Source organism: Acinonyx jubatus, chromosome B3 (assembly GCF_027475565.1).
Source record: "Acinonyx jubatus isolate Ajub_Pintada_27869175 chromosome B3, VMU_Ajub_asm_v1.0, whole genome shotgun sequence".
Taxonomy (NCBI): Eukaryota; Metazoa; Chordata; class Mammalia; order Carnivora; family Felidae; genus Acinonyx; species Acinonyx jubatus.
Window position 1 is genome coordinate 141,181,356 of NC_069386.1, and position 22,278 is coordinate 141,203,633.

Here is a 22,278-nt window from a genome sequence, read left to right on the forward strand (position 1 = left end):
TTTGTTCCCATTGTGAATGAGCCATCTCTTGTCTGTGGGCTCACAACTTCGTATTTTCTTAGACCCTCTTGGGACCTGTGCACCATGCCTTTGAGAAGGCGCCGTGGGAGCTCACAGAGGTGCTGTGGTTACACTGTGGTCTCTCTCCTTGGAAATCAAGCCGCTTCAGCTGCTTAGAAAACATTCCATGAGTGACCACAAAGTAGTTGACCACCCGTGAGCAGGAACCTTTGCGGGGAGGGAATCTCTCGAGGTGACTTTCTCCAGGCTCAGTTTTAGCAGTCTCTTTATTTTCTCTTTATTTCATTCGAGTCATGGTTATTTGGAAAAAGCCATTTCCTATGTACCAAAGGGCCTGGTTCTCCTGTCTTTTTGCACCTGTCGTGCTGCAAGTTGGTTCTTTATTGTATCTTGAAGTGTTTTCTTTTCACCGCCAACACTTGTCACGTAGAAGTGGGCTTGGCTGTGTAATCATTTTTCTGTCCACCAACAGCTCGCATGATGCCTCCTCGCATATAGCTACAACTCAGTGATGCAGCCTCACCATATCCCACGATTCGTGGTTCAAGCATGTCATGTCCCCACTCTGCCCCTTCTGAGGGGTGCAGACTGAGGCACACAGAAGCTTGCAGCACCTGTGAAGTTGGCTGTGATACAATTAGTGGCTTAGGGATGACTTTTTAAAGCCTGCCATGGCTCCTTGCTGCCTGGCGGTGGTCTGCAGACCTGACCACACGTGCCGGCGGTCAAGCAGTCTCAGGCACACGCCCCCACCGTGTGTCCATTTGCAGGTTATGTGTTGGCTCGGCTTACATGTTATTCTCTGCAGAAGAAGGAAGTGTGAATACCTAGAAGTTCTGTGGATACCACCTTGGGCACTCCTGGGGCTCGGCCCCACTTTGAAGGTCAGGATCGGGGCAACGAGCCCATTCCCTATGGCTCCTCTGATGTCGTGGATACAGGAACGCTGCCCTCCGTCCTGGTGGGGACCGAGAGCATTAATGGGGTGCCCTCACCCTACTCTGATGGTATAACCTTCCTCGAGCATCCCTGTCAGTTATAAATTACAGGCTTCCTTTCAGTAAGTCTGTTTTTAAAAGAACGACACAGTCATACCTCCGCCTTGTGTGCGCTGTTTCCCACGCCACGGATTAGTGTCTTCCCAGCTCCTAGTGTGTCCCTACATTTTGCTTCTAGGTATCATTCAAGATTTACCTTGAAATAATTGGGAAGGGTCCCAAGTTTACAATAATAGACTCATGAGGACCCTGGCGGGGGGGGGGGTGGGGTGGGGAGCGGGGAGGCTGCTGAAAGGTTTATACAGACCCAGGGTACCTTGTGTGTGGTTTTATCTGTGTAGAAGAATGTAATAGCTCCTAACTTAAGAAATAATAAACCAAAAACCATAAAATACCTAGGAATAAATATAAGCAAAGAGGTGAAAACTATAGAAAGTTTATGAAAGAAATTGAAAAAGACACAAAAAAATGGAAAAAGATTCCATGCTCCTGGATAGGAAGAACAAACATTGTTAAAATGTCAATACTACCCAAAGCAATCTACATATTCAATGCAATCCCTATCAAAATAACACCAGCATTCTTCACAGAGCTAGAACAAACAATCCTAACATTTGTGTGGAACAGAAAGACCCCGAATAGCCAAGGCAACCTTGAAAACGAAAACCAAAACTGGAGGCATCACAGTCCTACTCCAAGACGTATTACAAAGCTGTCATCGTCAAGACAGTATGGTACTGGCACAAGAACAGACACTCAGATCAATGGAACAGAATAGAGAACCCAGAAATGGACCCACAGACGTATGGCCAACTAAACTTTCACAAAGCAGGAATATCCAATGGAATAAAGACAGTCTCCTCAGCAAGTGGTGCTGGGAAAGCTGGACAGCGACATGCAGAAAAATGAACCTGGACCACTTTCTTACACCAGACACAAAAGTAAACTCGAAATGGATGAAAGACCTAAACGTAAGACAGGAAGCCATCAAAATCAACACTTCATCGACACATTCTGAAACACTTGTGTCGGTGTTATTAGTCTGTATGCAATTTAAAATTAAAGTGAGCCACTGTCCCTCATGGGCAAAATTCAAAGTCCATTTTTTTTTTTTTTTTTAATTTTGCTTCATGGAGGTAACGTAAGGTTTGGGTCAAGTCCAGCGTCGTGGTTTATTACTTAAGAGTCGGGCGGCCTTGAATACTGAATACAGAAGTGTAAGGTACCCACAGTGCCAGGCCTGGTTAGTTTGGTAACATTCGGTTCACATTACAGGGATGATCAGAAGAGTAGAGTCAAGTACAGGTTCAAGTCTGTCACACCTCTTTTCCTTCTTTCAAGATTAGCAATGCTAATTTAGAAGTTTGGTTTGGGGGGATTTTTTTTTTTTTTTTACTTTTTAAACCATGAAATTCTAAAATCCAAATGAGGTTTTAGGAAATAGAGTTCATGAGATTAAATTTTTTTTAATATTTATTTATTTTTGAGATTGAGACAGAGCACGAGTGGGGGAGGGGCAGAGAGAGAGGGAGACACAGAATCCGAAGCAGGCTCCAGCCTCCGAGCTGTCAGCACGGAGCCCGACGCGGGGCTCAAACTCAAGAACGGTGAACTCATGACCTGAGCCGAAGTCAGACGCTCAACCGACTGAGCCACCCAGACGCCCCAAGAGTTCATGAAATTATCATCATGACAGACTCTTTTATAAACTATAAATGAAAATAGTACAGTCACAACTTAACTGTCTGGAACCCTGGAAGAATTGACATAAATGCCGGAAGGCTGAGATTTTACTGTCTTTTAGAAGAATTTTAGATAGAAAACTTTAAATCTGTTTTACTCTGCTCTTCCTCCTTAATCAGAATAAATTTGTTTTAGTGGTTTTGGTGATAACCTTGTCTTTACTCTGAATGTCAGTTCTTATCACTGTGTTAAAGGAGTGAATGATGCTTTCAGATGCTTTTGAGGTAGGGGAGACCTAATGACACCACCCTGGAGGACCCCAGGCGTGCCTTTGCTTTCGAGCACATTATGCTGCCATATCTGGATCTGCCACTTAATGGCGTGGTGGCCCGAGGCTGTTGAAGCTCTCCGTGACTGGGTCCTCATGTGTCTCTTGGGGTAAACGCAGCCTTCTTCGTTTTCTCCAGCGTCAAGAGCCTGAGAATCCCAGATAGGTTCCAAATATACAAGCCGTGACTACAAAATGAACTCATTGAGGTGATCCTAGCAGACCGGAGGATGAACCAAGCTGTAGAGTTAATTGAGTGAGGATTGAAGTCAAGCAAGGAGGTAATTCAGAAAAGGAAACCTTTTCATTGGGAGAGGTTGGGCCCAAACACCGTAGCAGTCGTCATTCGTTGAAAATGATTCAACAGACAGACACCCACTACTCAGAATGTTTATGAATCTGGTTCTGCAAGCCTCGTTACTGGGCGTTAGGGGTGCACGGAGAACTAGAAAACGTAGTCACCCGGCCCGTGCGTTCGGGGAGCATGTGGGGGGAAGCATGAGATACTAGGCAGGATAGCTGAGATGCGGGAAGCAATAGCTAGTGCGCAGCGCCCGGCTCGGAGCGCGGCCCGCGGCTGACTAGGTTGGCAGAGCCCTGAGCAGGAAGCGGGCAGCTGGTGGCAGGAACGAGGAGGAGCCGGGAGGACACTCGGGGCGAAGAGGGTGAGGGCGCGAGCACTGAGGCAGGAAAGCCCGAGGGCCCGGAGGTGCGCCCTGGGCGCAGGTGGGTGTGGGGTCTCCGCTCTGGGCCCGGGACCCCTTCACACTCCTAAACGTTATGTAGGACCCCTGACGAGCTTTTGCGTATGTGGGTTTAGCTACCGATATCGACCGTGTTCCAAATGAAAGCAGAGAAGATAAAGTGTATATTTATTAATTCATATAAAAATAACAAAACCGTGTGCTCGCTTTGGCAGCACGTATCCTAAAATTGAAAATAATAAACCTCGGGGCGCCAGAGTGGCTCAGTCGGCGAAGCGTCTAAGTTTGGCTCTGGTCACGATCTCGAGATCCTTGAGTTCGACCCGGCGTTGGGCCCTGTGCTGACAGCCCAGAGCCTGGATCCTGCTTCCGATTTTGTGTCTCCCTCTCTGTCTGTCCCTCCTCTGCTCGTGCTCTGTGTCTATCTCTCAAAAATAAGTAAACATTAAAAAAATAATAATACAATAAGCCTAGCGCATGTTAACAGAAATAACGTCTTTATGAGCAAAGCCATATTTTATGAAAGAAAAACAAATTAAGTGAGAGAGTGGCATTGTTTTCTCTTTGTGCACATCTCCCTCCTGCCTGGCTTACTAGGAGATCGCCGGATTCTCCTGTCTGCTTCTGCATTCAGTGTGTCGCCGTGTGTCTTAGTTGAAATGTATGAAGACACATGTTTGGGGAAGCTTGTGACGAGTTCCTTAATATCCTTTGCACGTGGTTCCAGAATTTTCTTTGATATTACACCAAAACCTAAACACGCAGTTTCTTGAAGGAATCTGTGATGGGGAATCTGAAACCATATAATGAGCCGAGCATACATTTTATTCCATTAAAATCCAGTGGAAGGACTTGCACTTTGAGTGCCCTGGAAGGACCTTGTAATGCCATTTATCGATCACTTTGAAGATACTGGTTCACTGACTTTTGCAGACCTTCTGAGACACTTTGCAAATGTCGGACACATTTCAGTATGTATATCGAGAAACCTCACTCATTAGCGTCACCCCCAAAGCTCATCTTCACCCCAGGGAAGCCGTCAAGCTCACGCTGGCAGATAGCTTTCCAGACGTTCCAGAATCCTGGAAAATTGTCCAGAGCTCTGCCACTTCCCAGCCCTAAGGTGGCCCTCCAGACTGGTCTCTTCCCTCTGTTGTGTCACTGTACAGATAACCTGAAAAAACACGTGTCCGTACGGAGAAAGCTTGTAGGATGGTCCCTGCCCAGGCAGGCACCCACTGTGTAAAGGCGAGTGCTACGACTTAGGACTCTGCACTGTTTCTGTGCTGCCGTCACCACTAAGATCACCAGGCGTCGTGTCTGGTGTGAGTTGACCGGAGCCCAGAGTAAGGGACGAAAGGTGTTTTGTGGAGCGCCAGAGTGGTGACTCCGTGTGTTTGCAGCCACTCGTTCTGACAAGCCTCAAACTGATGGCACTTGCTCCATGTTTGCAGGAAGCCAGGGGACACCCATGTGCCCTCCCCCCGTCACCCTCTTCACCTCGCCCTACCTGCGTCCGCGGGTGTCGCTGGCGTGGGCGTCCGTGCCCCTCGCCCCAGACTGGGGCCTGCGGTCTGGCTCTCGTTCCGTGGCCCAGCACGGTGCCAGCGTGTGGTGACAGCCAGCAGTCAGGCGGTCGTTGCCGAATGAGGGAACGCATCCAGAGGGCCTATTCTGAACAGTAACCTCGATGTGGTTTCGGAGAGTAAACGGTATAGAAACGTTCTCATAAGCGCATGAGCTGAGCCGTTGACGGGCTGTCGTTTTTCTGTTTGGGGAATGTCTGACCTCTCTTCACCCCCACCCCGTCCCTTCCCTCGAGTCTCTATTAATTCAAAATAAAAATAGTAGAAGGCTTAGAAGCGTTTCACAGTGATTGTGGGTTAAGCATCTTTGCGATCAATATACTTTGCTTTCTGCTTTTCAGATGTTCCTCCTGCTGATCAAGAGAAGCTTTTTATCCAGAAGTTGCGTCAGTGTTGTGTCCTCTTTGACTTTGTTTCCGATCCACTGAGTGACCTAAAGTGGAAGGAAGTAAAACGAGCTGCTTTAAGTGAAATGGTAGAATATATCACCCATAACCGGAATGTGATCACAGAGCCTATTTACCCGGAAGTAGTCCATATGGTAAGTGGTTACAGTCCGACCAGTGCGTCCCGACCCTGAGTGACACACAGGGCTCTGGCGTCCTTAGCACAAGCCGAGACGTTTGAGCCTAACACACTCCCCACAAAGAAGTCCTCTTGTTGCGAAATTTGTACTTGAAGAATGGAAGTCTTGGTAATGTGTCCTGTGTTGTAACGATAACAGTTGAGGGAACTGGGTACCTTCCAGGGCCAGTCGAAGTGTCCTGTGTGTTAACTCCCACGAGTACCCTATGGGCCACATACATTAGAGCCCTCATTTGAGCGTACTATCTTACCCTCTTTGATGTAATAGTGCTCACTATAATTTAGAAGTAAACATGTTGTCCATACTTGTGCAGGAAAACTTTAATGATGGGGCAGAGTTAAAACAGTGATGGGACCGGGCACCTGGGTGGCTCAGTCGTTTGAGCGTCCAGCTTCGGCTCAGATCATGATCTCACGGTTCGTGGGTTTGAGCCCCATGTTGGGCTCTGTGCTGACCGCTCGGAGCCTGGAGCCTGCTTCGGATTCTGTGTCCCTCTCTCACTCTGCCCCTCCCCCACTCGTGCTCTGTCTCTCTCTCTCAAGAATAAATAAACATTAAAAAAAAAAAAAAATAGTGATGGGACCGAGCTGGTGTCGGGACAGTCGGCCCTGAGTGGCCAAGATGGCCTTTGTGGTCCTGCGGTTAGTTCATTGTTGGTTTCATTCAGGCCCAAATCTCTGTTCTCTGGTCACCTGCTTCACAGCCTGTTTCTAGGCCCTTTGCAGGATCCCGTTTCAAACTTGTGTTGTTTGACACTGAATTTGTTTTCTGTTGAGTGTTTTTTTGAATTGTTGGTGTCTCATCCACCTCTGAAATTAGTACTCCCTGGTTCTAAGGGAGTCCTTGTTGCTTAATATAAAATGTTATATCCTGATTTTCACTGAACTCCTCCTTAAGTTACTGATTTTTTCCCCCAAAGCTACATGTTTCAGAAGTGACTAATCTTATGACCTAAACTATGTTTATTTCTCATTTTAGTGTGTTTGCTTTGGAAAAGATATTCGAAAGCAATGTTCATTTTTGTGCTTTTCATAACCTGTTGTGTCAGAAGTCGCTATCAACTTATTTTAACTTGTTGTTGTTAACTCTTTTAAAGTTGAGAATTTACCAATGTGTGGTCAGCCCGAGGCTGTGAGGTTCCTTCCCCATCACTCATGATGAGTGCCCTGACCTTTTCCTGTTCAGACTAAAGAAAATGGGAGTCTCGTTTTTTCTCTCCTTACTTTCAAGCCTCATTTACTTTGGAAGGCCTCCCAAAATGCCAAAATCTCAAAGAAACAACCTAACATTTTCCCTAACACCTTCGTAATTTTGCCATTCACTTTATAATCCTCCTGGAACTTTGTTTTTTTATAGTGCAGGAGAGGGATACAACTTTATTTTCTTATAAAATGATAGAAAAATCATTTGCCTGTACATCATGTGTTGAATATTCCCTTTTCTCCATTGAGTTTAAATGCTTCTTTATTGCATATCAAATTTATTTTATCTTTAAATTAAATTCGGGGTGCCTGGGTGGCTCGGTCAGTTAAGCACCTGACCTTGGCTCAGGTCATGATCTCGCAGTTCATGACTTCGAGCCCCGCATCGGGCTCTCTGCTGTCAGTGCAGAGCCTGCTTCGGGTCCTCTGTCTCCCTCTGTCTCTGCCCGCGCCCCCCCCCCCCCCCCCCCGCTTGTACGCACGCACATGCTCTCTCTCGCTCACTCACTCAATAATGAATAAACATTTTTAAATTATTTTTAAAAATAATAAATTAAATCCATTTGTTAATACATATTAACTTTATAAGCACATCAATTTGTTACATATTAAATCACATGGTTGGAAGGTTTTTCCGTTTGTTTTTTTTTAATGTTTGTTTATTTTGAGAGAGAGTGGGAGCATGGGAGGGACAGAGAGAGAAGGAGACAGATCCCAAGCAGGCCCCACACTGTCAGCACAGAGCCTGACCCGGGGCTCATTCTCAAGAACCATTCTCAAGAACCTGAGCTGAGATCAAGAGTCAGACACAAATTACTGAGCACCGCCCCCCCAGGCACCCCAGCTTTTTCCATTTTTAAGGAGGGAGGAGGAAGAATGCAGAACATGAGGCTTAGGTCAGCCTGGTTTGGGTCAGATGCCTGGCTCTGAACCGGGTCCCCTCCCCTGTTCAAATCAGGCTCCCTTGTGTTTACAGTGCATGTTACCTGGATGCCTGGGGGGGCCCCATTGGCTAAGCTCAGGTTATGATCCCATGGTTCATGGTGGGATCGAGTCCCTCGTTGGGCTCCATGCCGTTAGTGCAGAGCCTGCTTGGGATTCTCTCTCCCTTTCCTTCTGCCCCTTCCCTATTCCTGCTTGCGCTCGCTCTCTCTTTCTCCCTCTCTTTCTCCAAATAAATGAGTAAACATTAAAAAATAAAAAGAAGTGCACATTACCACAACTGCTCAGGATGCTTAAAGCCCCGGAACTCTTGTTTAGATTAAATTATCGTTACTTCTCTCCCTGTTGATAATTGTGTCCTAACTGGGTTCTCTTCCCGCTCTCTTCACTTTGTCCCCCACCCCAAAAGTCAGGTCGGTCTTTGGAGTGTTGGACAGTTGACCCCCTAAAGTACTTACAGATACTTACTGAGCATCCATTATGGGCCAGGAACTTTTTTAGGTGAGGAAATAGACTGGTGGACAGTATTTCTGCCTTCTCAAAGCCTCCCTCTTCGTGGGACAGGCAGAAGGAAGAAAGCACGTAACCAGGATGGTAGTTGATGGTGGTTTCTTGCCCTCTCAGAAGTGGAGACTGAGTGCCAGACTCACGCGGTCAATAGAAGGCCTCCACCCCCAGCAGTGCCTAGACCCAGCAGAGCAGGTGGAAGAAATGTGGGTCCCTTCCTGGTTCCGCCGGATGCCACGTGCTTTGCTGACCCCTGAAGCAGCACTTAGCCAGCCCCCTTGAGTATTGCCTGGTGTGTGTGTGGTCACAGTACCTTTAAAGATGTGAATTTCCACTTACTTTGAAGAATCCAAAGCTCTGTAGATGCTATACTCCTTATGCTACTGCTTTTTTTTAATGCTCATTTATTTATTTTGAGAGAGCACACTTGAGCAGGGGAGGGGCAGAGGGAGAAGGAGAGGGAGAGACAGAATCTCAAGCAGACTGCATGTTCAGCATGGAGCCCAGCGTAGGGCTTAATGCCACGACCTTGAACCCCTGACCTGAGCTGATACGAAGAGTCGGGTGCTCGACCAACTAAGCCACGCAGGCGGCCCCTTATGCTACTTCTTTTAAATGTGGTGCCTGTTGGGGATGCCCGGGGGGCTCAGTCGTTTGGGCGTCCAACTTCAGCTCAGGTCATGATCTCACAGTGTGAGTTCAAGCCCCACATTGGGCTCCTCGAAGACAGTGTGGAGCCTGCTTTAGATTCTCTCCCCATCTCTCTCTCTCTCTGTCTGCCCCTCCCCCGCTCACATACACGCACTCTTTCTCTCTCTCAAAATAGATGAATAAACTTTAAAAATATGTATTTGCCCGTTAGATTGGACTGCTATATAGTTTCTGAATAAATGCATTGAGAAGTCATTCATATACGTGCAGTTCACTCATTTAAAATATACAATTCTGGGGCGCCTGGGTGGAGCAGTCGGTTAAGCGTCCGACTTCAGCCAGGTCACGATCTCGCGGTCCGTGAGTTCGAGCCCCGCGTCGGGCTCTGGGCTGATGGCTCAGAGCCTGGAGCCTGTTTCCGATTCTGTGTCTCCCTCTCTCTCTGCCCCTCCCCCGTTCATGCTCTGTCTCTCTCTGTCCCAAAAAAAAATAAATAAACGTTGAAAAAAAAAATTTTAAATATACAATTCTGGGGCACCAGGGTGGCTCAGTCAGTTAAGCACCCAATTTTAGCACAGGTCATGATCTCACTGCTCCTGAGTTTGAGCCCCGCATCGGGCTTTGTGCTTGACAGCTCAGCGCCTGGATGGAGCCTGCTTCAGATTCTGTCCCTGTCACTCTGCCCCTCCCCTGCTCTCTCTCTCAAATATAAAAGAAAATATAAATACATACATACATACTTAATAAAATATACAATCCATGGTTTTTAATACATTCACAGTACTGTGCAGCCTTCGTCACATCTAATTGTTTATAACATTTTCATCCCTCTAAAAATAAACCCCAAGCCCATTAACAGTCACTGCCAGTCCTCCCTGACCTATCACCCCCAACCTCCGGCAGCCCTTTATTGCCTTTCTGTCTCTCGAGAGTTGCCTACCCTGGACATTTCCTGCCAACGGGGATTATATGATGCGTGGCCTTCCTTCACTGGCATAATGGCTTCGAGGTTCATCCGTGTTGTAGCCTGTATCACTTATTATTTGTGTTGCCAAATAATATTTCATGCTATGAACACCTACCACATTTTTATTTATCCATTCATCCATGGATGGGCATTTGGGTTGTTTCCGCTACTTGGCAGTGACGAGTGACGCTGCCGTGAACACTCCCGCACGAGCTGCAGTGTGCGTGTGTGTGCTCGTTTCCCTGAAGTATTTACCTGGGAGCAGAGCTGCTGGGTCCCGTGTTAACTGGGTGTTTAACATTTGGAAGACCCGCCAGACTGTCTTCCAAAGCGTCTGCCCCGGATGCACCCCCGCCAGCAGGGCGCGAGGGCTCCGGCCCCCCCGCCCCGTGTTGTCCACACTTGCTACTGTCTGTCTGTTGGATGCTAGCCATCGGGGTGGGGGTGTGGTGAGATCTCGCTGTGGCTTTGATTTGCATTTCCCCAGTGAGCATCTTGTCATGTGTGCTGTCTGCTTTTATACATCATGGACTTCAGTCCTAGCGTGGAACAGTGTTACGGGTCATCCAGCCCGTTTGTTTTCAGATTGAAAAAACTCCTGAGAATGAGGGTGAAAGGGAACCGGGCCCACAGGGGGGCTCCTGGCGTCTAGAGTCTCAGGCCTAAAGCTCATTATCTCTTCATTTCAGTCTTATTTTAAATCTAACCAACCATCTGTTTGTTTGTTCTTTCGATTAAATGCTCTAGTTAATCTGTTTTTCAGGCATTGGCATTTTGTTCTTATAGTCAGTACACTGATAGAAAAACCACCGTTTTCACAGACACCCGTTTTTACTTTAAGTGACTCAGAGACAAACTGGTGATTCAAATGAACATTAGCAAGCATTTCTCAAAAAATAAACAGAATGAGAATGTCGCTTAAAGGAAAATAAGTGAGAGTGTTTGTTGTCAATGCAAAGTTTGAGCTTTGGGGCAAAAGTTTGAATTTTGAAAAATTTGTATCCACTCAGTGCGAGCATCAGCCACCCGGGGCCCCGGGCTCTCCTGCTTAGATCAGCGACGCTGTGAACAGATGGGATTTTTAGTACATGTGGTGAAATGAGTCCCCACTGGAAGATCTACATGACCCGCTGAACCAGTATTTTCCCCATGACCGATAAATGATGTTCCGTAATCGTTGGTGGGCCAGAGAGCCATTCAAAGTGCAAGAGGCACCATTGGGTTTTAATGTAGACACCACCTCACCGCTAAGAGAAACTACCATTTGTCAATTGGGTGTAGCTTCAAAGAAGTCCACGGTTCTCTGAAAAGGACCTATTAATTATTCCTCCCTTTTCCAGCTGCACCACGTAAGAGACGTTTACTTCCTGTATTTCAACCAAACCAACATTCAGAGCATAGAAGCAGACATGAGAACCCAGCCGTTTTCTATTAAGCCGGACAGTAAAGAGAGTAGCAAAAATGTAAAAAAAAATGCCACTCTTCTCGCTACATTTGTGTTTGTTTTGCAAAATACAGTTTGACCCCCGAACAACACAGGTTTGAACTGGGAAGGTCCAGTTATACCCGGATTTTTTTTTTTAATATAAATACAATACAGTACCATAAGTGTATTTTCTCTTCCTTATGCTTTTTTTTAGCATTTTCTTTTCTCTAGCTCACTGTATTGTAAGAATATATATGCTACATATAAAACACGAAATGTGTGTTAATTGATGTTTATGTCATCAGTAGGGCTTCCAGTCAACAGTAAGCAATGAGTAGTTAAGTTCTGGGGGGAGCCGGAAGTTACACGCAGATTTTCGACTGCGCGGTGGATTGATCCCTCTAGCCCCTGCATTGTTCAAGGGTCACCTGTATTTTCTGTAACATGAGATTTAATGAAATAACTAACATTGTTACGGAAAATTATTTAAATATTCAAATAGCATTTGTATTGACACGGTGGGCTTATTTTTTTTCCTTCTTTTAAGTTTATTTATTTTGAGAGAAACAGAGACAAGCTTGAGTGAGGGAGGGAGATAGAGAATCCCACGCAGGTTCCATACTGCCAGCATGGAGCCCGATGAAGGGTTTGAACCCACGAACCATGAGATCATGACCTGAGCCGAAACCGAGAGGCAGTCGCTTAACCGACTGAGCCATCCACACACCCCTGGGCTTAGTATTTTTTAATGGATTCATGTTTTTTTTAATTTTTCTGGTTTAATTTCTAACGCAGTTGACATCAGAAATGACTCATAAGCCAAAGCTCTTTGGGGTCCTCGGTAACATTTAGGAATTTAAGGGGGTCTGAAAACCAGAGGGTGAGAACCACTCTTCCAGAAGCACACTGCTCCAAGGCAGCAGCATCAGCACCACCTGGGTGCTTGTTAGAGATGTCGCTTCTGGGCCACCTGAGTGGCTCTGACTTCGGCTCAGGTCATGATCTCATAGTTCATGAGTTTGAGGCCCACGTGGGGCTCTGTGCTGTCAACACAGAGACCACTTCAAATCCTCTTTCTCTCTCTCTCTCTCTCTCTCTCTCTCTCTCTCCCCCCCCACCCCTCCCCCACTTGTTCTCTGTCTCTCTCAAATTTTTAAAAAAAATTTTTGACGTTCATTTTTTGAGAGACAGAGCACAAGCAGGGGAGGGACAGAGAGAGAGGGAGACATAGAATCCAAAGCAGGCTCCAGGCTCTGAGCTGTCAGCACAGAGCCCGACGTGGGGCTCGAACTCAGACTGCAAGATAGTGACCTGAGCCGAAGTAGGACACTTAACTGATAGAGCCACCCAGGCACCCAAGATACTTTTATTTATTTATTTATTTATTCATTCATTCATTCATTCATTCATTTATTTATTTATTTAGAGACAGAGACAGATCACAAGAGGGGGATGGGCAGAGAGGAGACACAGAATCTGAAGCAGGCTCCAGGCTCTGAGCTGTCAGCACAGAGCCCAACACGGGGCTCGAACTCAGACTGCAAGATCGTGACCTGAGCCGAAGTCAGACGCTTAACTGATGGAGCCACCCAGGCGCCCAAGATCCTTTTTTTTTTTTTTTTTTTCATTAATTTATTTATTTATTTACAGACAGAGACAGATCACAAGAGGGGGATGGGCAGAGAGAGGAGACCCAGAATCTGAAGCAGGCTCCAGGCTCTGAGCCATCAGCACAGAGCCCAATGCAGGGCTTGAACTCACAAACCATGAAATTGTGACCTGAGCCGAAGTCAGATGCTTAACTGACGGAGCCACCCAGGCATCCCAAAATAAATAAACTTAAAACAACAGTAAGAAACTTTGTATACGTGGTGTGATGGTGATGCTCTTCTTACCAGGACATTGGCTAGGTTTCCAGGGAAAATGAGCCCATCATGTCATTGTCCTCTCTATTGCTTGTAAATGACCAGATAGTGCTTTACAAGTCATTTCTTTGATGCTTAGGGTTCAAGTCAGCGTTTTCCATTAAGGGCAAAGCAATTCTTCTTGGGTCCCTATGAGGGGTTTACTGCCCACAGACCCAGGGTGATTGTCCTGTACTCACATGTTGACGTTCTTCTCTATTTTCACATCTGATACTTACAGTGTGTTCTGGAAAGTACTACGTGTTGTGAGGGTGAAGATGCTTTGGAAATGGGAGAGGAATGCACGTTTTGGTTAAAGAAGATAGTATATTAAGCAGGAAAGCTTCAAATAGTCTACGGATTTCTTTCAAGTGAGGATTTAAATCAGGCATTCCCCTTTCGGCTTCGTTGTTTTTGTTTAGCCAGTCAGAGGAGCATGGGTTAGAGAAGCAAACATCAGCAGGGAACTTTAAACATATTAAAACGTGTGGTGCTTTCTGAAATCCAGAGAGGGACTTTTCTACTTTCAGTGTCAGTAATATCAATATCTGCTTTGAGATTTGTTCTTACTGTTTTTGGAGAGTCCTCCTTGGCTTAATGTTTTCAAACCATCAAAGAAATGCACGTTTGTTTTCTAATCGAAATACGCACCAGTTAGTATTTCTTCTTACTCCACACCTCCCCAGTTCTACCCATACCCATACCCATTTCTAGCCAACCGGTGTATGTTTATTATTTCTTCAGAAGGCTTCTGAGAACCCTGGGGGATGACAAATGTGTTTATTATCCTGATTGTATGATGGTTTCCCGGATGTATGCATATGATAAACATGTCAGATTAGAGGGGCACCTGGGTGGTTCAGTCAGTTAAGTGTCCAACTTCACCTCAGGTCTTGATCTCACGGTTCGTGGGTTCAAGCCCCGCATCAGGCTCTTGGCTGTCAGCGTAGAGCTTGCTTCGGATTCTCTGCTCCCCCCCACCCCACCCCCAAAAATAAAAACATTTTTTTCAGTATCAGATTGTACACTTGAAACACATACCATTAATTGTATCTCAATTATACCCCAGTAAAGCTGGGCGTTTTTAAAGCTCCTAAGTGGAAGAGTATTTCTTTTGATCTAGGGGCACAGTGGAGAAACTCCTGAGATGCTAAGGACGTTGTGAACCGAGGTTTGGGAACTTATGGACAAGAAGTATCCTTTGATAGCATGTTTTAAAATTAATTCTTAATTTACATACAGCAAAGTTCAGTCTTTTTAGTGAACAGACACATACATATAACCATGTAATCACCACCCGATCAAAATCGAGAGCAGTTTCATTACCCTCCCAAAAAATTATTTGGCTACTCCTTTGTATAGTCAAGACTTCTCCCCTGTTGTCCCTAGCCACCACTGATCAGTCCGCAGCTCTCCCATATCGTCTTTTCCAGAATGTCACGTAGGTGGGCTCATACGGTCTGTGGCCTTTTGAATCCAGCTTCCTTCATTCTGCATAATGTGTTCAAGGTCCACCCCAGCGGTTTGTTCCCGTCAGCTGCTCAGTGGTATCTCACTACATAGACGTACCACGGTTTATCCATTCCCCAGTTGAGGGGCATGTGGGGCAATAGAACTGCTGTAAGTATTCATGTGCGAGTTTTGGACATGGGTTTTCACTTCACTCGGGTAAACAGGCAGGACTCCTGGGTCATGTCATATGTTTAACTTCCTAACTCACTTTCCGTGCCAGCAGGGTGTAAGGATTGAGGTTGCTCTGAGTCCTTGTCAACACCGGGGTCCTCAGTCCTTTAACCTCATTTTGGCTTTTTTTTTTTTTTTTTAATTTTCAAGTAATCTCTCCACCCCACGTGGGGCTTGAACCCACAGTGCTGAGATCAAGAGTCACCTGTTTTACTGACTGAGCCAGCCAGGTGCCCCTCTCATTTTGGCTTTGATTTGCATTTACCTAGTGACTAATGATGCTGAACATTTTTTCCCGTGCTTGTTCACCATTTGTAGATCTTCCTTGCTGAAGTGTCTATTCAGATCATTTGCCCATGTTTTAATTGGGTTGTTTGTTTTCTTATTATTGAGCTGGAGGCTTCTTTACGTATTCTGCATACAAACCTTTGCCAGTCTACCTTCTTTCAGTCTATGGCTTGTGTTTTTATTTTAACCCAGTGTTTTTTACAGAGTTTTAATTTAGATGAAGTCTGACTTGTGATTTGTTTCTTTTGGTATCATATCTGAGAAGTCTTTGCCTAACCCAAGCTCACAAAGATATCTCTCTTAAAATGTTTATGGTTTTATAGGGTTTTTTTAATGTTTATTTACTTTGGGAGGGGAGGGGTAGAGAGAGGGAGAGAGAGAATCCCAAGCAGGCTCCGTGCTGTCAGCGTGTGAGATCATGACCTGAGCCGAAATCAAGAGTCGGATGCTTAACCGACCGAGCCACCCAGGCACCCCTGTGGTTTTATAGCTGTATATTTTATATTTCGGTCTGTGATTCATTTTGGCTGAGGTTCATTTTGTAGCATATGGCTGTCCAACTATTCCACTTACTGAAAGGGCTAATCATTCTTTGAAATGGTTAATTTCTTTTGCACCTTTGTCATAAGTCAGTTGACCATATTTGTGAGTCTGTTTCTGGACTCTCTTCTGTTCCATTGATTAGGGATCTTCTCGCCGATGCCACACTGTCTTCATTACTGTCATGTCACTTCATAGTAAATTTTGACATCAGGTAGTGTGAATGCTTCGATCCTCTTTTTCTTTCTCAAAGCTGTTTGCCTATCTAGTTATTTTACTTTTCCATATAAATTTTAGAATCAGTTTGGTTTTATCTACAAACTATCCTTCAGGCGTTTCGATTGAAATCGCACTACTCTGTAGATTCGGGGAGAGCTGATACCTTACCCATAGTCCATGAACACAGTATGTCTCCATTTTGGCATCGTGTTGTGGCTTTCAGCATACAGATCCTACATGTATTTTTTTAGGCTCATAAATATTTCATCTTTTGGTGCTGTTGTAATCAGCGCTGTTCATTTTCTAATTGCTTATTGTCTTTTTCTTACAGTCCTGTCAAGTTTTATATCGTGTCATTCAGTGCATAGATATTGGTATTACTTATTGGTTGACTCCTTTATCATTATGGAGTGATCGTCTTTATCCCTGGTCGTCTTAATTGCTCCGAAAACCACTTTGATGTTAATATAGCCACTTCTGCTCTCTCTCTTGACTCATGTGAACCTGGAATGTCTTTTTCCTTACTTTTACTTGTGACCGATTTGTGTTTTTATATTTAAAGCAGGCTTGTTGCTGACAGTAAGGAGCTGAGGGTTACTTTATTCAGTCAGAGGTCTGCGCCTTTTGATTGATGAGGGTATGCAAGCGACTTGCTTTCAGTGTGAGTATTGATGTTGTTGGGTGTCAGTCTCCTGCGGAATGTGCACATTCCTGGGGTAACACCTGGACCCTACCATGAGAGCAGGCTTGAGCTAACCTCCCAAATGAGGAAATGCACAGGTTTTCTCTTAAGATTGCCACTAGGATTTTTATCATTCACCTAACCTTATTTGAGTTCATCAAAAATCCAGTTAGAATTATGTTTAAGATTGCATTCAGTGTACAGGTTGCCTTGTGGAGAAGTTATCTTTGTAATAGGACGTCGCCCCACACCAGGGAAAGGAAGATTCCTTCATTTGTTTGAATATTCTTCTGTGCCCTTTATTAGGGTTTATGCTCTCTCCATTGGGGCCTTGTGACCGGGCAGTGAGTTCCTAGTGACCAAGGGGTCACTTCTGGGACTGTGTTCCTGGGCTCCTCCTGTTAATTACATTCCCTAATTATGTCACTGTTAGTGGAGAAGGTGTTCATGTTAGTTTCCCATTTGTATTTTTGGTTTTTGTATCATACCCAGCTGCAGTGGTCTATTCTGTTGCCTGTTGGCTTTTTCAGATTTGATGTAACATTTCCAAACACAATGTTCCATTTTTTAAAAATGCTGGGGCTCCTGGGTGGCTCAGTCGGTTGGGCGGCTGACTGCAGCTCAGGTCATGATCTCTTGGTTTGTGAGTTTGAGCCCCGCATCGGGCTCCGTGCTGACAGCTTGGAGCCTGGAGCCTGCTTCATATTCTGTGACTCCTCTCTCTCTGCCCCTTCCCCATTTGCGCTCTGTCTCTGTCTTTCAAAAATGAATAAATGTTAAAAAAAAAAAAAAAAATGCTGACAGCTGCCTGGGTGGCTCAGTCAGTTGAACATCCAAGTTTGGCTCAGGCCATGATCTCACAGTTTATGGGTTCGAGCCCCACGTCGGGCTCTGTGCCGACAGCTCGGAGCCTGGAGCCTCTTCGGAGTCTGTGTCTCCCTCTCTGCCCTTCCCCTGTTTGTTCTCCCTCCCTCCCTTCCTCCCTATCTCTCTCTCTACCTTTCTCTCTCTCTCTCAGGAAATAAACGTTGGGGAAAAAACTTCCCACTTTTCCCCTCACCCCGCCAGCCCCAGAATGCATCTGTTTCTGTTGTGGGAGGAAGAGCATCTAGACAAACGGAGTTTGGCCTTGGGTGGACTCAACCTTTATAAATCCCGTTCACGTGAATAGAACAATAAACAACATAGTGGAACGGCCTTTGTGGTCGAGAAGGAAGGATGGAATAATCAACCTTTCTTTCCTCATTGTCTCTGAAATCAGACTCTCGGTGCTGTTCGTAGGAGTGTCCCTTCCTGTTGTCAGCCTTAGTATGTTCTGCTGTACCTCAGTTACGTCAGGGCGTGAACATTCTATTAGTTCACCCATTGGTCGTGAGTACTACAGATCCAGAAAGGCGTCAGGATGCTGTGGAATCTCAGCAGTTTCCCATAAGGTTACTTCCCAAGCCAGTTCGGTTTGCATCTAATTCCATAATTGCAGCCCTCTGGAGGGGAGCACCCACAGGGGTGATTTTAAACACCGAAAGCGGGAGTGTCGAGAGAGCAGGTGCTTCCTCGTATTACGGGGTCAGTCCCACCCCGCACGGTGTGCGCCCACGTGCGTGGAAACTGCACGTGCGCGTTGCTGTCCCATTTCACACGGGCCCGGTGCCGAGAGCAGATTCACTCACTTTCAACATGTGAGAAAACCGAGGCGTGGGCAGGTTTTTCCATGTGCAGGGCCTGCTTCTGAGTCAGAAGGCAGCCTTGCCAGCCTGTCTGCGTAGTCTGATCCTGGCTGGGTCCGCACCTCGGGGCGCACACTCACTCGGCGCGTGAGAACGCATCTGGTCCACATCTTCCCGTGGGTTTTTGTGGCACGAGGACGATGAAGACCGCCTCGTGTGGTGCTCAGACCGAACCCCATCCAGACACGCAGACGTCAGCACACGGCGCTCCGCTCCCTTGACCCTGCGGCTTTTGTGCAAAGAGGTTTTGAAACCCAAGAACAATGCGACGTGGCCTGCCGCTTGCCTTCTGCTCTTCTCCAGATGTTCGTTTTAGTACATTTAGCCTTTTCTAGAGACGAGCATTGAATTAATGGAGCGTCACGTGGTAGGAAAGGTGAGTGGAAGTTACGGCGTGAGATTGTTTTGTCTTGTGAAAGAAAGAACTTACGCCAATTAGAGTTGGCCACTAATAAAACTTCCCGGATCGGGGATGGTTGTGCTTCAGGGAGACTGAAATGAGGACGTCTGCGTTAAAAGCAAGTTGGTCCAGCAGCCCCGCAGACTCCTGACTCCACGTCTGGGATTTGGTGACACGGTGCGCCTGGCTTCACCCGGGAACGCAGTCCTTAGCTTCACTTCCGGTGGAATAGAGCCAGTTGACTAAGAATCTAACTAGCCAGGTGTGTCCGTCGGAGGTTGATCAGAGAAACTACCAGTAGGATAGAGAACCTGAGAGACGGATTTCCAGGACCTCCCTCGGGCAGGAGCTGATGCTGCCCCCCAGGGGGTTTCTTCTTCCCCAGGAAAACCCAAAGCTCCGCTCCTCAGGCTTGCCGGCCGAGTGGATGAGGCCCCCCGTGTCCTCGAGGGTGATCTGTGCTCAGTCTGAGACTGTAGATGTTGGCCACAGTTACCTTCCCGGTGACGCCCCGATTAGTGTTCGATGATGGGGAGAGTTGGGGGGGCTCCCACTCTGGCTGTGGTCCGTCAGGCCCTGCTCTCCTGGCCCTGGTTAGTCTCTCTGGGGGCTGGCCGCTGAGGAACGTGAGGGGGGCCTGGCTGGGCCCGAGCGGCTCCCCTGTACCCGCATGGCAGTCCCGTCCCGTGTGGGACTCCGGCTTCTCCGGCGAGTCTCCAAGGGAGGCAGGCACATCGCACGTCCCCCGACTTCTTGGCTGCCCGGGGACACCACGTGGGCTCTGCCCTCCTGTGCTCAGCCTGAGGCTCTCCCCCGCCTCGCTCTCTTCAAGCGTCCCCAGTCTCTGGGTGACTGTGGGAACCCCCAGCCATTTGGCTTTGAGGGAGAGCGTAGAAAACCCAGCTCATGAATGCCACACTCCCTTACGGGCCCCAGATCCCAACTGACTCTACTCTCCACGCTTCCCTAGCCCTGGAAGGAAGGGGCAAAAGGCTGGGGGGTCCCAGGGCCGGTCTGCTGCCCTCTGCAAGCCCCAGGGGAGCGGGACCCACCAGGGTGTGGCCTTCCCTTGGTGTGGGAGTCCCTCGAGTCTGCCTGCTCGCTTCTGTGGGCTTCAGGGTCAGCATGCTGGAAGAGTCCCTCACTGCCCCATCCCCTGGGGGCCAGTGACGGGGGACATGTCCCGTCCACCTGGCAGCACCTGTCACAGCCTCTGTTCCTTAGTCCCCTGTTGTTTGGGAGGTCTCTTCAGGACCCTGCCCCCAGGTTCCCAGGTTTACTTTCTACTTACATTCTAGGAGTATTTTCTCTTTTTTTACTAAGGGTTTTTTTTTTACTTGTTTCTGGATTTCCAACCATTTTTTTGTTCCTTCCACTCCTGCACCGTCTCAGCCCCATTGCTCTGATTCTTTGCACCTGCTCCTCGTCTCAGACAACAGAGACAACAAACGTTTCATGCTCGGGGCTTTTGTAGCTGATGGCTTGAAGAGGGGGTGTTTTCCTTCACGAAACATGATGTTAAGGCTCAGAGTTCAGGGTCAGTACAGTAAAGACGGGAGGAAGCACAGTGGATGACCTGGGGTTTTAGCTCCGTCTCTCTTAGACTGGATGCCTGGACGGCAAGCTTGCCCTGGACTGTCCACAAGGACGTCCTGCACGCCGTCATGGAGCTGGGTCTTAACCTTGTGTGGCCGGTGTTTGGATTTTGTGCTTTGAGGGGTTGGGAGGGGCAGAGGTCTTGCTCTGCTCGTCTGTGAGAGCCAGTCACCGGAGCCCAGTTCTGTAACCGGCATATGGCGGGTTCAGAGATTCCGTAAGGCAACTAATCGTATCTAAATTACTATAAAGAAAGAGTGGGTTATAAATCGATGATACAGAAAAACCAAACATTTTATATCACCAATTTGTCCGTGTATGTTGTGCTTAATTTAGAGATTAACCATGTGGGCATTAAAGTGTACCTGTGCTCCAGAGAATTCTAGACTTCATGTAGAAACGTCTGTCGTAAAACACTGACTTTTATGAAGCTGGAAATAAATGGAGCGGGGGTGGGAGTCCGTGGTAAAGGACAATATAAAGAAAAACAGGCAGCGAGTTGCATGAGGGGTTCATTCAAAGTCCAGAGAAATCTCTTCTCAAGTCATTTCTTGGTGAGTCCACGCAGAGTAAGATCATGACCATGTAGCCCGGGGCCCTCTGCTGGCTGTCCTCTGTGGCTCGCAGGGGCCCCCTGGGGCAGGCTCACACGGGCCCCCTGGGGCAGGCTCACACGAGGGGCCGGCGCTCCATTGCCGGTCGTTCAGTCCCGGTCGTTCAGTCTCCGCTGTTCCCTTCATAATCTCACCCTTCCTTCCCAGCACGATGCCTGCCTCCTCGCTTTGCACCCACGGTGGAGACCTTGACCTCCCCACTGCCCACCGGCACCGGTTGGTGGTAGCCGCCCGTGAGTTTGGTGGCTCAGAGTGAGGCAGGAGTCTCGGGGTGGCCACCTGTCCACGGCCACGTTTCCTGCTGCAGTTTTGACCCAAAATCTCGTTGGGGATCCACACTGCTTCTCGATCTTGAGAATAAGGACGAGCCCAACCACCACCGGAAGCAGCAATTGTTAGAATTAAATATTTTTCTGTAAATGTTTTTTTAATGTTTTCTGTAAACGTTCTTTCAACTGTTATCTGTAAATATTTTTAATGCCCTGGTTATAATTCTAGAATATGTGGATTTCAGTTTGCAGTTAACATGTTCCGAACGTTACCACCTTCCTCCAATCCTACGGGAGCAGAATTTGACCCCGAGGAGGACGAGCCGACGTTAGAGGCAGCCTGGCCTCATCTACAGGTACTGAACTCTGGGAGCGCCCCCGAAACCGGGGCAGGAGTTGAATGTGTGTGTCTGTGAGGTTTTCCTCTAAAGCAAGTGCACTGGCCCTAAGGCCTCACCCCAGCTGGTGGCAGGTGCCCCCGTGATTTGTAAACCTGTGCATACAAGGAAGGCATTTCAGCAGAAGTGAGAACATCGAATGGCGTTTTTGTTTGTTTGAACACTTTACCCCAACTACAAAGATACGGAGTTGTCTGTATGTCTGCAGTGGAAATGACTGCTTGGTTGATAGCCATGGAATTGAAGCCCTTTGCAGACACTTCCTGTTTACGGTACCTAGATGCAGCGCACCCCAGAGCTCACCCGCTGACTGACACCTTTTTCTAACACATTTGTAAAGCAAAAAGTTGGTCGTTG

At 47.2% G+C, this 22,278-nt stretch overlaps 1 protein-coding gene across 5 annotated transcripts in view; it reads left to right on the forward strand.

Moving 5' to 3' along the window:
* Positions 1–22,278, forward strand: part of PPP2R5C (protein phosphatase 2 regulatory subunit B'gamma) — a 128,203-nt gene that overhangs the window by 72,997 nt on the left and 32,928 nt on the right. For all 5 annotated transcript variants that reach the window (XM_027066640.2, XM_027066641.2, XM_015073342.3 and 2 more), the window contains 2 exons: positions 5,662–5,861; positions 21,769–21,879. In XM_027066640.2, coding sequence (XP_026922441.1) covers positions 5,662–5,861; positions 21,769–21,879 — 311 coding nt within the window. The remainder of the gene's footprint in view (positions 1–5,661; positions 5,862–21,768; positions 21,880–22,278) is intronic.